This window comes from Triturus cristatus, chromosome 11 (assembly GCF_964204655.1).
Source record: "Triturus cristatus chromosome 11, aTriCri1.1, whole genome shotgun sequence".
NCBI classification, from domain to species: Eukaryota; Metazoa; Chordata; class Amphibia; order Caudata; family Salamandridae; genus Triturus; species Triturus cristatus.
In genome coordinates this window covers 718604626-718621631 of record NC_140594.1, presented here as the reverse complement: position 1 = coordinate 718621631, position 17006 = coordinate 718604626, and the positions used below count along the sequence as shown (strand labels likewise).

Below are 17006 nucleotides of genomic sequence, written 5' to 3'. Positions count from 1 at the left end.
AGACTTAGCCTTTTTTGCTGATACCATTTTTGTAGAAATGAAACAATAAAAGCAAAGGTTGCCCTCACAATATCCATGTGCCGTAATACTCATTGAAGTAGGATGTCACTATCTACAGTATTTTACGCCACACAGATTTATGGTAGCTTTAAGTTTGCTAGTTGATCATTTGTTTATCTTAAAGGTTTCTTAGGATTGGTTTTGTTATTCTTGATGGCCTGATTCACAAATGGCTATTGTGCAGAAGTCTGAGATGGTTTGGTACTTCAACTTTTCACATTTCCATTAATTATTTTCATTAACAAAGTGTTTAGAAAGATTAAAGAAGAAGTGTGATCATATTATGGTGCATTATGTTTTCATGATTTTGCAAAGGGGCCTGCATTATCTTAATGTTACTGTATCATAAGATTTCAGTGCTGTTCAGGTGCACCTCCCTTAGAGAATGGTTTATCCAGACTTGGGGCCCTATTATGATGTTGCTTGGACGCGCGTTCAACTGATGGAATCCGTCCAACTATTAGTCGACGGTTCCACCCGCAGTATTATGGGTTGTCAGAAACATAGATTTTTCTATTGCAGCTTGTGCAGCTGCTAGAAAATGTCATCAACACAAGCTGCAATAGAAAAATGTATGTTTTCATGTGCTGCATGCCACATGGTGCAGGGATATTTAGGGGAGCACCACAGGTGCTGCCTAGGCCCCATAGCGGGGTGCCAGGGGCAAGGGGGCGCTGCTAGGAGCCTCCAAAGTTACTTTCTGCCTGCCTTTTCATGGTGGGCGGAATGCCATGAAAGGGCAAGTGGAAAGGGGCATTGTATTCACGGCGGCGGAGCTAAGGCGGGCTCTGCTGCCATTTTGGGATTACAATTCCTCCCGCTGCCCCGACTGGCTCCATGAGTCCATTGGTAGTGGGGTTCTCTCCGACCACCAGTATCATAATACGGCGGTCAGACGGAAACTTATGATGTCAGGCGCAAAGCCTCCGACCGCTGTGGGATGACTTTCCACTCAACATAATGTCAAGAATAGTATAGAACCCAAGGCATAAGAAGACAGCATCCTTTGTCTAGATATCTAGAGAATGTCAGACAGTCTACCCAGAAACTGAAGTTTATGCACATTTAAACTCAACAAAAATCTTTTTAAAATAAACTCTATACATGTATCAAGCTAATGCTCAACTTTCCACTTCTCTCTCCATCCAAATATCACCAGCACCTGTAAGCCTCAGGGTGGTGAAGCTATACGAACAGCTCATAATTATCTTGGTTTCCATTTTTCTCCTTCACTGGCTGTCTTCCCTTGTGTTGTGATGGAAAATTCCCTGCATTGCTCTAGAGAGCTGTACTGTCTTGCCCTGAACCTTTTTGACCTTGTTGTTTTTCTTCAAATTGGCACTGAGGAAAGGGGGTAACCAAAGTGCACCCATATTTGAATAAGAGGTGACTGCCCTCTTCCCCAGGCCAAAAGACATTTACAGTGGTGTCAGCAGAATTAATCAGGTCTTTTCACATGTTCTTCTAAATTTGGACTTCAGGTCTAAACGTAGACTTTAGGTCTAAACTTATACTTCAGGTCTAAAGTAAGACTTCCGGTTTAAGTTTACCTTTTTTAAATCGGGTACACTTACTTTTGAACCTCAAGTCACTACCCGATAATTTTAAATTGACAGTTGTAGTTACTATCACTCAACATTTGTAAAGGGCAACTCGGTCAACCCTAGGGGTATCTGGGTGCTGAGTCTCCTTTAAAGAGCCAGGTCTTGAGTCTCTTTTTGAAGTCTGCCAGCGAGGGGGCTGTACGAAGCTGTAGGTGGAGGTCATTCAGGGACTTGAACATGATGTTGGGAAAGGAGCAGCAGGGGGTGTGTGCGAGGGCAAGTGAAGAGGAGCATAGGTGTGTAGCGGGTTGGTGGAAGTTCAGTTAATGGCTGAGGTAGGCAGGCCTAGGTCATGGAGGACTTGGTAGGCATTTGTGAGGATCTTGAACTGGCAGCTTTTCTGGATGGGGAGCCAGTGGAGGTTTTTCAGGCGAGGGTGATGTGGGTTAATTTGGGAAGGTCCAGGATGAGTCTGGTGTTCTGTATAGTCTGGAGTGTTCTGAGAAGCTGGCTGGAGATGCCTGCATGATGGGCGTTGCCATAGTCGAGGTGGCTGGTGGCGAGAGCCTGAGTGATGGTCCTTCTGGTGTTGGTCGGGATCCATCTGAAGAGTCTGCGGACCTTGCGCAGTGTGTGAAAGCAGGAGGAGGCGACTGTGTTGACTTGTTATTTCATGGTCAGTTGGCTGTAAGGAAGATGCCGAGGTTGCACGCGTGGTCAGTCAGTGTGTGTCCGAGTTCTGCAGGCTACCAGCTGTGGTCCCATGCTGAGGTGTTTTTCCTAAAGATCAGTACTTCTGTTTTGTAGGAGCAAAGTTGGAGACAGTGGTCTCTTATCCAGTCGGCTACACTGGTCATGGAATTGCAGAAGTTGTTTTTTTTGCATTGGCGGGGTCCTCGGTGAGCGAGAGGATCAGTTGAGTTCTGCATGCATAGGAGATTATGTTGAGTCCATGGGATCAGATGACGTCTGCTAGGGGGTCATGTAGATTTTGAACAGGGTGGGGCTATGGGCTAGTTGACACTCCTCTTTTTGGGCTTCTGGTTATATCTACTGTCCATTAGTTAGAATACATGTTATTATTCTCATGTTTTAGTTTAGCACTTTTCTTTCATAAAATAAAGCAGCGGCTGGACATTCTATTTAAAATGCCATTTAAGAGCCCTTTTGCCTCGTGAATGTGAATACCTCCTTGAGTAAGTCTTAGTCTGTTGCAGCTTGCTATTCTGAGACAGCCAAGTGTTAACAGGGAGTACTTTGTCATCCAATTTGGGGTCAAACAATATCCTGGCCCAGGATATCTATGGTAAATGTCTAGTCAAAGAACAGTAACCACGGACTGTTCCAGGACCCCAGGAACCAGGTCTCTCACTATGTAAACAATATTCAAGTCCCTCTCTGCAATATGAATATGCAATTGTATTACACAGGAAAAGTCTATTGCTCATGTTCTGTTTGCGTGCCCAGCTTTTGCTCTTCCTAGGCAAATATGGCTTAAGCCGATTTGCTCAAATTTAGGCACCATATCACATAAAACAGCAATGCGCATTTTGAGAACTAACACCTGAGAGGACATACTTATTGCTCTGGCTAAATTTTTAAGTTGGTCCTGGGCTATTCTCAGGGTCTTAGTTAAGAGGACTAACCCTTAGTATTTTAAGTTTCAGAATTTATATGTACTTACGCCCTGTTATTTTTAGTTTTATTCGTTTTATTCTTTTATAAAACTTGGAAGATTGCTACGTTATGCTATTGGTTTTAGTATGACCTCTAGGGCTGGACCCTTTTCGAGGTTTCTTTTTTCCTTTTTTCTTTTATTATTTTGTCTCACATATACTCTTTATCCTTTTATTGAAGTGTATCTTTCATAATGTAACAATCGAATAAAGATTTGTTGAATTGATAGAATATGCAATTATGAACTTGTCTGTGTGTTTCATTCCTTTGGTCTAGATTTTACACAAATGTGATGGGACCCATCTGCTCTGATCCTAAAGTCCGCTGGGTTAAGCAGAAATTGAAAGAACTAAAGTAAGTGATTCTCTTCATTTTCATTTATGGAACCTGTTTATAGAACTCCAAGGGCCTCATGTAGGTAGCCAAATACCGGTCGGTAACGGCCGATTTTCGGTAATTTTACCGTTACCGACCGGTATTTTGGCTAATGGTATGTAGGGGGACAATTTTTGCTTTCGGAATTTACCGAATCGGTAAAATTACCGAATCGGTAATAATACCGAATCGGTAATGTTACCGAATCGGTAACTTTTCCGAATCGGTAATTTTACCGATTCGGTAAATTCCGACAGCAAAATCGAGATGTAGGGGGAGTGTGTGGGTGTGTTTTAGAGTCGGTATTTACCACCAACTTTTAGTTGGTGGTAAATAATTAATGTATGTATTCATGCATTTTTACCCGCGTAGCAGTGTGCAATGTGGCATACATACATGCCCTTAGGGCATGTATGTGTGCCACATGTGCACACATGGCCGAAACAGGGGTGCAACAGGGTGTCAATGTGACACCCTGCCACCCTTGTATGTGTTCCCCCCATTACCGAATCGGTATTTACCGATTCGGTAATGAGGCATACCTTCCCATCAATGGGAAGGTATGCCTCATTACCGAATCGGTAAATACCGATTCGGTAATCACCGACTAGTAACGAATCGGTAAAAATTACCGACTCATTACCTACATACGAGTTACCACTTCTTAAATACCGAGTCGGTACGGCTCGGTATTTAAGAAGTGGTAACTGGTACGCTACCTACATGAGGCCCCAAGTGTCTTATTAGTATCCACAGAATGCAATACAATGTCTGAACTGTGCTCTGCAGATGGATTCATAAGGCCTCTGCTTTACCTAACTTTAGAAATACATTGGCCCTGAGTTTTGCACAGTGAAGAGTTATTTGGCTGTCATCCCTCAACAATGCAGCTTTCCTGTTTTGACTTTTCAGGAATAAACTGCTTACTACTCTGCTCACTAAGAGGTGCTGAAATCCAAGGTTGCACATGTGTGACCATGACTGTGCCTGGTAGAGATCTGTAAATACAGACATCTATCTTCCACAAGGGTAGCTCAGTAAATCCCTCTGCTTCTCAAGCAGGCAAACATACCAGCTGTTGAACCCTAAAGAAGGCCATTATGGTGATTACAGGTAGAGAGCTGTAAATGCCATGCCACATTGCTAATTGGCCCAGATGTGTGGCCACTGCAACCTATGCTTTCACTTCTGTTGCCTCATTTTTATAGTGTCTTTAACTAAGCACAAGACAGCACACTAATTTTGTTGCTATTCCCATGTTGCTGTATGGCCAAATTAAAGCTGTATTATAATAAACATCCTCTAAGGGTTTGATTTCGTTTGATTTTGCATTCAATAAACTTCACTATCACCTGAGTGAGTCTCTTAGTGCTAAAACACTCAAACAATTGAGAAGCAGCAATTGTTGGTTCATACAGAAACTGTTCAAACATCTATTTTTGTGACCTTCAATGACTTTTAAAGTGTTCAGAAACAAATTCCACATAGATGGTGCCAGAATAGAAATCATCCCAAAAACTTGGAAAGTTCAGTGAAATGTGATGATATGGAGTAGATCTTTACTCACAGAGTGAAGAAATCTTACAGTTATATATTCTATTTATTTAGAAGCTTTGGTGTGAAACCATGGATGGGTTTATGTATTATTCATAGAACTTTGAACATTATACCAGCCCATAAAGGAAGCCGGTGAAGGGTTTCAGAAGGGGAGTGGAGTGGCTGAACCAGGGAATGTTTAAAGCCAGGTTGGTTATGGGATTTTGGACGACTTGTAACCGGCGTATTAGAGAGGTCTTGTCAGTAGCTGGGGGATGACTGACTGAGGGTTGATATGGCTATTTTCCTAGTCGCCACAGTATGAAAAAATAGAATAGTCAGAGATTCCTCATAAAGAAGACCTTGAGAGTCCATTTGAACCTGAGCATCACATTTTACAGCATCTGTGAGGAATCTGCTGAGATATGCTTGACAGAAATTATATAAACCTGTGAAGCGCTATGCCTGTACTCCCAATCTCTTGAGGTTGCTTTATGAGAATTTTGTAGTCCCCACCCTGTTAACTTTAGCTAAGAAATTAATTAATATCAGGGCATTGACTTTTATCACAATGAGCCTCCACGAGCAGATCATCTACAACTACCAATGTTGCCTTTTCAATTAGGGGACATTTAACTGAGTATAATCTAAGATGTCATTTGAATCTAGAAAGTAGCAAATCAGTCAAGCAACAAATTATTTCAGAACTGTGCTGGGCTGGAGCAAGCCAATAGGTCAACTGACAGCAGGATTATAAGGATAACAGTGGTACCATTAGGTCCGGATTAGAAGCCTCCAAAGCACTTACCTCCGCCAAAGGAAAATTGAGAAGGTTGAGAAGGATGGAAAAATGAAGGCTTTAAAACTGCGAATCAGCAAGGCCGGAACTGGACCTGTGGGGGAGCCAGACCTGCACTTAAATAAAAGGTTCATGGGTGAAATTTAATTGAGTGTACTACAAACCAAGGACTAGTGGGTTTGTGCCGCAGATAGTCAGTTGACATTTTAGTAGGGTTAGCTAAAGCAATACTATCTCTAATTGTTTCTGTGGTTGAAATCATGAAGGTGGAATTAGTGGAACCAGAGAAATTCAATTTTAGAGATTTTAGTGGAAATACCACCAAAATGCATAAAGCGCCAACTGAGGATATCAGGTTGTTCCGGACTGGGACAAAGTCACAATTTCAGGCTGAGGTGACAGACGTGGGCCAGCTTCAGGAACCCAGTTAGGCCTGCTGAACAGAGTACCTTAAATCCTGGTTTGAGGAGAGTTGCAAGGATTTTTATCAAAGATGTATCATGCAGCCAAAGCCACACGTTGGTCCGAGATAAGGAGAAGCTGCGGTGTGGGGTTCTGAGTCATCTTCGAGGATCCCGTCAACCAGGGTTTGCGATTCGGTATCCAGAACCAAGGATGCGCCAGGAATTTGGATCGATGCGTCAGTTCTGAGTAGCTGCAAAGCTGCAATGTGGAGTTTGGCATCACCATCAAGGCCTGCCATCAACGAGGGATGCGAGGGCCTATGCTGAGGATTTGTCATGCAGTTGCTGGTCGGAAACTATGATGGGCTGTGATGCAATAAAGGTCTTTGTGGTGGTTCCAGTCCACGCAGTAGTGGTGATGTGTTGGTTCTGCTTGGGGTTGCACCACACAGTAGAGGAGATGTGCCACTTCCACTGGATCCACAGAAACTGGCAGAGCATCCTAGGCCCCCTTCCAACGGTCCAGGACTGGGGTGGCACCACTTGGCTGGGTACTCTCACAGATGGCAGAGTCCAGGTGATGGGTTAAGGTTGTTACAGCCTTCAGTCCCTGAGGCTCTAGTCAGAAGGCCAGCCAACAAGCCTTTGGAGTCACTCTGGGGTTCTGAGTTCAAGAGATGTAGGTCCAGCCCTTCTCATCCAGGCAAGAGAAGAGGGGAGCAGACATCAGATCAGCACAGCAAGGCAGCAGTCCAGCAAGGCAGTAGTTCAGCAGGGCAGCAGTTCAGGAGAGTAGCAGTGCTTCAGCAGCACAACAGTTCTTCCTGGCAGAGTATCCACAGGTTCAGAAGTGTGCTGAAGAGTTGGTGTCTGAGGTCCAGTATTTATACCCAGTTATGTCCTTGAAGTGGGAGAGAAGCTTTTGAAGTCCCCAGGCATCCTGACTTCCCTGCCCTGGGTCCAGACAAACTACAAGAGGTATGCAGCATTCTGTGTGGAGTAAGAACATAGCCTATTCAAGTGCAAGTAGGGCTTGGTCCAGCTCCACACTCTTATCTGACAGTGATGGCCCATCCAGGCACACCTAAGCTTTATATTGTGTGTGGCTGTCTAGGAAGAATACATAAAGCTCACCTGTTAGCTACACCCAGTCATGTGACCAGCGATAGACTACAGGCACTAATTAGCTAAAGCAGGAAAAAACCAACTTTCTAAAAGTAGCATTTTCAAAATTGTAATTTAAAATCCGTCTTAATCATAAGTTAGGATTTTTCATTACAATTCCAAAGACACCAAACATGAACGTATTACCCTCTCCCATTTAGAAATTACAGCGTATTAAATGTAATAAGGCATCTCCAATGTTATCCTATGGGAGAGGTAGGCCTTGCAGAAGTGACAAATGATTATGAGTGTTTCAATACCAGGACATGTAAAACTTTAAAGTGCATATCCTACTTTTTAAAGACACTTCAACCTGCCCAGTGGGCTGTTTAGGGCGTACCCTAGGGGGGTGACATATATATATATTAAAAAGGAAGGTTTGGGCCTGGCAAAAGGTTTATTTTGTCAGGTTGAAATGGCAGTTAAAAGCTGCACACACAACTGCTATGGCAAGCCTGCGACATGTTTAAAGGGCTACTTATGTGGGTGGCACAATAAGTGTACCACTTTACCATGGGCTTATAAGCTAATTAAGTATGCCAATTGGGAATACGCCAGTGTTACCAGGTTTTAAGCAATATGCAGATGCACTTTAGCATTGGTTAGCAGTGGTAAAATGTGCAGAGTCCTAAGGCCAACAAAAACGAGATCAGCAAACATGTAAGAGGATGGCAAATGGGTGAAGGGGAAGACCACCCTAAGGCTGACAGTTCTAACATGTGTCTCCCCCAGCTTAAAGTGGGGAGAACTATTCAACCCCTTGGGAGTTCTCAACACTAAGGCAAAAGAACCCGGTTAGACCATCAGCAGTGGCATGGTCTGACCTTGGACGGTGTACCACATCAACATTTCATTTGTTGTAGGTAGATGCACCACCTCAACAGTTTGGTATTTTCACCCCTTATTTGTATGAGCACATCTGAGGGGCCTGTGGTCTGTCTGAACCTGGCAGTGGGTCCCAAACTGGTATGATCTTAGCTTCTTCAATGTTCAGATCACATAATGGCCTCCTTTCAATTGCACACTATCTCTGTTCCCATGGAAGGTACCTTCTGATAATTAAGGATACTGGTTGGTCTAGGCCTTCCTGATTTAACTGTGCTAGGACAACCCCTATGCCATGGTCTGAAGCATCTGTATTCACTATAATCTCCCTGGAGAAGTGAGGAGCCTTGGTATGGTGCTGTACACATGGCCTCCTTGAGGGTATCAAAGGATTTCTGGTAGGCCTCGGTCTAGATCACCTCTCAGGGCTGCTTCTTATAAGTTAGCTTTGTTAAGGGGACAACAAAGGTGCCATATGTCTTAACAAACCTTCTATAGTATCCTCTAAGTCCCAGGAAGGAACTCACCTCAGTCTAGGGAGATGCCCCAAAGTTCCAAACTCGGCCTGAAGGGGCTGCACCTTGCCCCTGCCCACGAAGTGGCCCATATATACAACAGAACCCTGCCCAATCTGGCTCTTACTGGCCTTGATAGTCACACCCACCTGCTGCAGGACCTGAAGCACTTCCCGAAAGTGGTACAGGTATTCCTCCCAGCTGGAGCTTAAGACAGCTATGTTTCCCATGTAGGCAGCACAGAATTCCTCCTTCCCAGCTAAAAACCCTGTTGTCCAGCCTCTGAAAGGTGGGAGGGGCCTTATTTAAGCCACAAGGGCATCACTCTGAATTGAGAGTGGCCCTTTAGGACTGAGTATGCAGATCTCTCTTTTGTTCTCTCAGTCAGAGCCATCCGCCAGTACCCTGATGTAAGATCAAAGGTACTTAGGAATTTGGCAGCGCCCAGCATGTCGATGAGCTGATCATCTTGGTGGATGGGGTGTGCACTAGCCATACTGACAGAATTGAGTAAGCTGTAGTCCACACAGAACCTAAGTTGTGGAGTGGTACCCGGTGGGGCATCCTTGGGTTCCAGCACCACAGGGACTGTTGGAGGGCTCAGTCACTCCTAACATGAGCATCTTGGTGACCTCCTCCTTGATACTGTCCCTCACCTCGTCTGACAACCTGCAAATCCTATTTTTATCAACGCACAGTGTTTCACAGGTGTCTGAGTCAAGGGGTGAGGGAGAACAGAGAAGAAAATGCCCCCAGCAGCTGGTAACAGTCACTCTGCTGTTCTGGGGCCAGAGAAGGTGAGTGGCTGACACCCTCCACTCACCCTTCATGCCATTGGACAGTCAGGAGGTCAGGGAGAGGCTTGCTTTCCTCTTTCACTTCTTCATCTGTCACCAGGAGCATGCTTACTTCGGATCTCTCAAAGTGTGATTTGAGGCCCTTCACGTGAAGCACCCGTTAGCAGTTTCTAGGGGTCTTGAGGTCCACCAGGGCTCCACAGGCACATGACCCACACTTTCTGGCCAGGGTGGAACTCTACCAGAGTTTCATAACTTCTTGACTGGCCTCAAGTTTGCTTTTTGCCCTCTTCCAGAAATGATGCATCATTTTGCAAGGGCCAGCATGTAGTTGACTACATCCTGAGTGGGTTTACTGGAAGCTTGCTCCCACCCTCTCTGACAAGGCTAAGAGGTCCCCTAAAAGGGCTGCCATAGAATAGATCAAAGGGGCTAAACCCCGGCCCCTTCTGTGGCACCTCCCTGTGGGCAAAGAAATGGCATGGCAGGAGGACATCCCACTTGCACCTCCTGGGCTCCGGAAGGCCAACTATCACACCTTTGAGGGTCTTGTTGAATCTCTCCACAATACTGTTTGTTTGGGGGTGATAGGATGTGGAGAGCTTATAAGTTATTCCACACTCATCCCACCTGAACTTCATGTACGAGACATGAAGTTAGTACCTCTGTCAGACACTACCTCTTTGGGGAACCCCACATGGGTAAATATTCCCATCATGGCCCTGGCAGCTGCAGGTGCAGTCACCAACCTCAGAGGGATGGCCTCTGGGTAGCGAGTGGTGTGATCCACCAGGACCAGGATGAACCTTTTGCCTAAAGCTGTCTTTGGGCTCAAGGGTCAACAAATGTTGATGCCAACTGTTTCAGAGGGAGTGCTAACAATAGGTAATGGTTTCAGGGGAGCCTTGAGCTTTTTCTCTGACCCCTCACTGGCCTGTCAGGTGGGACAAGACCTACAGAATGTATCTGAGATCATTTTCTTCTGGGCCAGTAGAAGTAGACATCAAGCCTGGTGAAGGTCTTGTCTTGCTCCAGATGCCCTTCCACGGGAATGTTAGCCAAACCCAGTAGGCAGATCCTCTAGCACTGGGGTACCACGAACATGCAGGCTGCCCCAGGTCTAGGAACTGTAGGCCTACTATATAGGAAGTAGAGGTGGGTGGAGCTCACTGAGTTATACTCCACAGAGTAACATAAAAACTGTGAAATTCCATGGAGTTCTGCCCCCCCCCCCTCATTCCACTGATCTCCCACTGGATGGCAACATCTGACAAGGTACAGCGACTGATAGAACTATATACAAATTCATACAGTTTTTGAAGATCTCAAGACATTAATAAAATGTTCAGCCAAGCATCACGTATACTACTTGCAACACAGAAATCCCTGCTTATAGGTTTGGACTCAAGGCACTGAACCTTGCTCCCCGACTTCCAGACATGCACCATTAGTTAATGATTTTCTTTACTGATAACCAAAAAACGGTCCCTTTTGCTCATTAGTCCAACCTATGTTAACATTACAGTCCTTTCACTATCCCTTCATAGCTTGCTCACAAACACACACAAGGCCAGTTCACTCTCTTCCCCCCTATACTGGTGAAATTCTCCCCTTTGAGCTCCATACATTGCTCTTGGCACAGATCACACTCCGAAGGGCCCTGTTGAAGCTGGGCAGTAGCGCCATGATCACCAGTTTAGTGCCATGCCCTAGGCTAGTGCCATGCCCAAGAGGAAGGCAAGGGGGACATGTTGACACTCAGCTGCGTGGTCTGAGTCATCGTTGATCAACAATAGGGTTGGCACTACTTCTACAACGGTTGAAGGTTAATAGGGTATACGGGGTTCAGGGATCAGGGGTTGGGGGATGAGAATGAAAGGTGCAACGCCGGGGCTCATTGGAGCTATTTAGGAAGGCTCCGAACAGGGAAGAGGCTGCTCTTTTTGGCTCAGCTGCTTTTTGGTACCGGTCCCAGTAAGGCCACAGAGTCTATAGAATATTACACATGTTACCTAAACAACTGGTAAATGACGTCCCATGCTCATGCTTCACTTTGGCCTTAGCAACAGGCGGTGACGAGGGGCGGGCCTGGTGACTAAAGAAATAGATGTAGAGTGACCACAGATACACCACCTCTGTGCAAGCTACAGGCCCTGGCACACCCTCCCATTTGGCAAAAGTGTAGCCTGTATTGCCAATGTGCTTTACAGCCTGCCACAAATCACTTTATGTTACGTTTACAGTGATTCTTGAAATTTGGAGGGCATTTCACAAGCTTACATGCAGATTGTTCTGCTACTGTGCAGACATCAATCTTAAATCTGCTAGGACATCTTATGCTTTCAGTTCCAGATTGAAAAGCAGAATTGCTCGGTCAAGGTTGGCGTGAACATCTTGGAATCACTGACATGGAGCCATTGCATCCCATTGTCGCTTGGAAAACTACCGACATAAAAACCGTACATTCTGGTTTTGTAGGAGGTAAACTCGGCCACACAACAGTAATCAGAGTTTCTTGCAGAACTTCACGCTCCAAGTGGAGTGCAGAGTTGCAAAACACTGCAAACTCCACCTGCGGAGCAGAGTTTACCACCCATCGCTAATAGATCGTAATTCTCCCAGTAGATTAGGTGATCTCCAGAGGTACTACTTCCTGCCTGAGCCTCTGCTTGCCACCTCAAGCCCTCTAGAGTGGGGACTCTTTCTGTGCTTTGCAGAACTCCTCCCTGGTGGGCCCACCCTCAACTAGCCATTGAGTGCGCTAAGGTAGGTCACCCAGGGCGGCTCTGTCCTCCCTGGTAGGCATTCTCCTCAGGTGCCCCCTTAACCACGACTGTGGAAACCTCAGGGGCTGGTTTCCTATGCCCCTTGCTCCCCCTCTTCTTGGCAGCTGCCTGGGCCACTGTTCCAGGCTCCAGGCACCCTAGATGTCCTTCCCGGGCAGCTATAGACCATGTAGTCATACAGACCCATTCAGGCATCCCTACATCTCCAAGAGTAACCCGAGCTCCACCTCCATCCAGATTGTGAGCTCCAGGTCATTGCCTAACAGACAATCTGCAAGCATGGCAGGGCTTACGGCTACTTTTAGAGAACCTAAGCCCCCCAACTCAGAGGGAACCAGATCCACCCGTATATGACTCTCATGGTTGTCTGCGACTATGACTTGGTAGAATGTGTTAAGGAGAACCTACTCTGAGGCCACCAGCTGACAACTTAAAGTAGTCATGCTGGCTCATGTGTTTCTCTGAGCCTCCACCTGCTGCCCATTGATGGTGACCCATTGCCTGTACTTAGAAGTATTTGCAGGTATATGGGCTTTTAGCACAATCTCCTTATCCTCCAGGGCAGTAGGATCACTTCTGTCTTCTCTCCAAAGTTCACTGGGGCCAACTCCTCTCTGAATGCAACGTTCACCAACCCAGTTGTCTGCCCACCAGTGGGTGTATGTGTTCTCTTTGGACATTTGAAGTATCCTTTGAAGTACCCATATTTGTAACACTCATTACACTGTGGGACAAACCTCCCTGTATGTTTTTCAAAGAATTCCTTTCTCATGGTTCCAGACTGGGGCTGGTTACCACTGTTTCCTTGAAAATTATTTTGGGGATCTTTTGAGAACTATTTATTTTTATGTTTTTCTCCCCTCTCTTTCTTCTGGTGGGGCCCTTGACAGCCTTTTGGGAGTCTAGCCCAGATGCATTTTGGGCACTCTGATGCTAACCCAGAGGTCCACCTCCTCACCAAGCTTCCTGCGGTCAGTAAGCCTGCTGTCCACTAGGTGCTGGAGCAGCTCTGTAAAGCAAATATTGAGCATGTGCTCCCTGAGAATCAAGTTGTATAGCCTGTCATAATCATTGACTTTGCTGCCCCTCACCCATCCCTTTAGTGCCTTACTGGCATAGTCCAAAACATCCACCCAAGACTGATTTGGGAGCTTGTGGCCACCTTCTTCCATCGCAAGATCGCAGACATCCATGACAGCTTCAATGCCACGACTGCCCCGACAACCACTGAGACCTCCACCCCCATGACCACCACCCGCACCAACTGCCTGCTCTCCTGGACCAACATAAACAATGATGACACCATCAAGATCATGAACACTGTCCACTCTGGATCTCCGTCAGACCCATGCCCACACCACATTTTCAACAAAGCCAACACCGCCATCGCACCTCATCTCCGGAAGGCCATCAACACTTCCTTCGAGACAGCAACCTTCCCGGAGAGCTGGAAGCACGCTGAGATCAACGCCTTACTCAAGAAACCCAAGGCGGACCCCAAGGATTTCAAGAACTTCCGGCCCATCTCCCTGCTACCGTTCCCAGCAAAGGTCATCGAGAAAACCGTCAACAAACAACTGACCCGCTACCTCGATGAGAACAGCATCCTGGACCCATCCCAGTACGGGTTCCACAGCAACCACAGCATCGAAACGTCCCTCATATCCAGCACCGATGACATCAGGACCCTGCTAGACAACGGAGAAACCGCAGCCCTCATCCTCCTGGATCTGTCAGCTGCCTTCAACACGGTCTGCCACCGCACACTAGGCACACGCCTCCATGACGTCGGGATCCAAGAGAAGGCCCTAGACTGGACCACCTCCTCCCTCTCCTGCAGAACACAGAGCCTCTGCCTCCCCCCCTTCCACTCCGAAACCACCAAGATCATCTGCGGCGTACCCCAGGGCTCATCCCTCAGCCCAACGCTGTTTAACATCTACATGGCACCACTCACCCACGTCGTCCGACTGCACTACCTCAACATCATCTCTTATGCCGATGACACCCAGCTGATCCTCTCCCACACCAAGGACCCACACCGCCAAAAAAAACCTCCAGGAAGGAATGAAGGTCGTCGCAAAATGGAGGAGGAATAGCTGACTGAAGCTGAACTAGGACAAGATGGAGGTCCTCGTCCTCGGATCCGCACCCTCGGCCTGGGACGACTCCTGGTGGCCGACCGCACTGGGAACAGCTCCAACACCCAACGACCATGCACACAACCTAGGGGTCATCCTCGACTCCACCCTCTCCATGACCAGGTCAATGCTGTCTCTTCCTACTGCTTCAACACCCTTCCGCATGCTCCGCAAGATCTACAAGTGGATCCCCACCGAAACGAGAAGAACGGTCACCCAGGCCCTTGTTAGCAGCAGGTTGGACTACAGAAACACCCTCTATGCAGGAGCCTCGGCCAAACTCCTGAAATGGCTTCAATGCATCCAGAACGCCTCTGCACGCCTGATCCTCGACATCCCTCGCCACAGCCACATCACACCCCACCTGAGAGACCTACACTGGCTCCCCGTCAACAAAAGGATAACCTTCAAACTCCTCACCCACGTACACAGGGCACTCCACAACACCTGACCAGCGTACCTCAACAGACAACTCAGCTTCTACACCCCCATCCGCCAACTCCGCTCCGCCGACCTCGCCCTCACCGTGGTCCCCCGTATCTGAAGAGCGACCTTCGGTGGCAGATCATTCTCCCACCTTGCTGCCAAGACCTGGAACACCCTCCCCCTCCACCTACGGCAGACCCAAGACCTGCTGACCTTCAGAAGACTCCTCAAGACCTGGCACTTCGAACAGTAGCAGCATTCCCCCACCCCCCAGTACCTTGACACCCTTACGGGTAAGTAGTACGCTTTACAAATGCCATGATTGATTTATTGATTGATTGTGGCTTTCCCTGAACCTCTGGCAATACTTTTCAGGAGTAAGGCCAAATTTAGCTAGCAAGATAGTTTTAATGGAGGTTACCTAGTTTGACCCTCTACTTCTAGGGTCAGAAGAGTGTCCCTTCCCACTGGAGGCATATGGTTCCACAGACCATTCCCCAGTGTTCCTTTGGGATTTTGTGTACTCTCAGGGTCACATCATAAGCTGAAAACCATTTGTCATTATCATCTCCCACCACATAACGGGGCACCAGGTCCTCGGGTATCTGGGCCTTCTTATCTCCTTCAGACACTGAGTGTATGCCTCTACCATAACTAGAATCTGCCTGTCTTACCTTCAATTCCAGCATCTTAGGCTCCTTTCATGAGCCAACGCTCCAAAGCAAGTTTCTTTTCAGCAAGGGACAGTTATTTCTCCATGTTTAATTTGCAGCTTGAAACTCCCTCCCTACCTTTCTGTCCACCAGCACGTCTTGGTAAAGGCCATATGAGGATACACTGCTTTCTGCTCTGGCAGGGAGCTCAACTACAGGAGAGGGGTCATTTTCCTCCACTGAAGTCAACATTTCAGGACCAATATCCTGGTCATGATCCTACTCAACCTGGTCATCCTCCTGCTCCTCTATGGTTGTCAGTGACTGGTTGACTTTCCACCAGGCCCTCAGAGATTTCTGTAGCTCCAACGTCTTGGTGCTCTTCTTTGTGGGGAGCCACCTTTCCAGGCAGAACTGCATGAGCTCAGTCACAGTGCAAGTTTCCAAGTTGACCAGTTCAAACTCTATCACTGGAGGTATGGTGACAGAAGTCAGGTAGCAAAGAGAGTAGATTTAGAAAAACAAAAGTAGCCAATCAAGGAGAATTTAAAGAAAAGCGAATTGGACTTAAATTTTTATGTGAGGTGGTAGTATAACACAAAATGTACCTTATGGCACTGCACAAACACAAGTTCAAATCCTCAACGCTGAACCCCAGAATAAGAAATTGGGTTACTGGTTGAGAGGGGTGAATAACTTTTCAAGCAGCAACAACAATTCTTCTCAGGATGAAGTCACAAGTAAACTCTAAATTAGCCTGTGCTCAACCCTCAGTTAGTTTGGCATGGAGCAGTCAAGCTTAACTCAGAGCCAAAGTATAATGTATTTGTGCAACACTTCAAACAGTAACACAGTGTAAACATATCACAAAAGGATCCCACACCAGTTTTGAAAAATAGAGCAATTTTTGATAAATAAAAAAGACCAAAACAACAAAAATTAAATTAGTAGAACCGGAGTTATTAGATTTTAACCATTTTTGTGACAACAGTGGCAAAATGTGCAAAGGGTCAACCGTGGATATCTGGTCATACTAGGCAGGGGTGAATTCACAAGTTCAGGCCAACCAAGAAGGATTGTGGACCAGCTACAGGCACCCAGTTAGGCCCGCTGAACAAAGTATCTTAAATCCTGGTTTGCAGAGCATTGTGAGGATACATGTCAAAGATGCATCACACAGCCAAAGTGATGCATTGCTTCTGAGAAGCAGTGAGGCTGCGGTGCGAGATCCTGTGAAATCATTGACGATCCCTTCAGTCAGGCTAATGATGTGGAGTCTGGAGTTGAGGATGTTCCACGTAGTC

General features: G+C 46.6%; 1 protein-coding gene across 1 annotated transcript in view; it reads left to right on the top strand.

Moving 5' to 3' along the window:
• LOC146785372 (eotaxin-like) overlaps positions 1-17006 on the top strand; it is a 265592-nt gene that overhangs the window by 211080 nt on the left and 37506 nt on the right. Inside the window, exon 3 of the mRNA XM_085634366.1 lies at positions 3558-3635. Coding sequence (XP_085490492.1) covers positions 3558-3635 — 78 coding nt within the window. The remainder of the gene's footprint in view (positions 1-3557; positions 3636-17006) is intronic.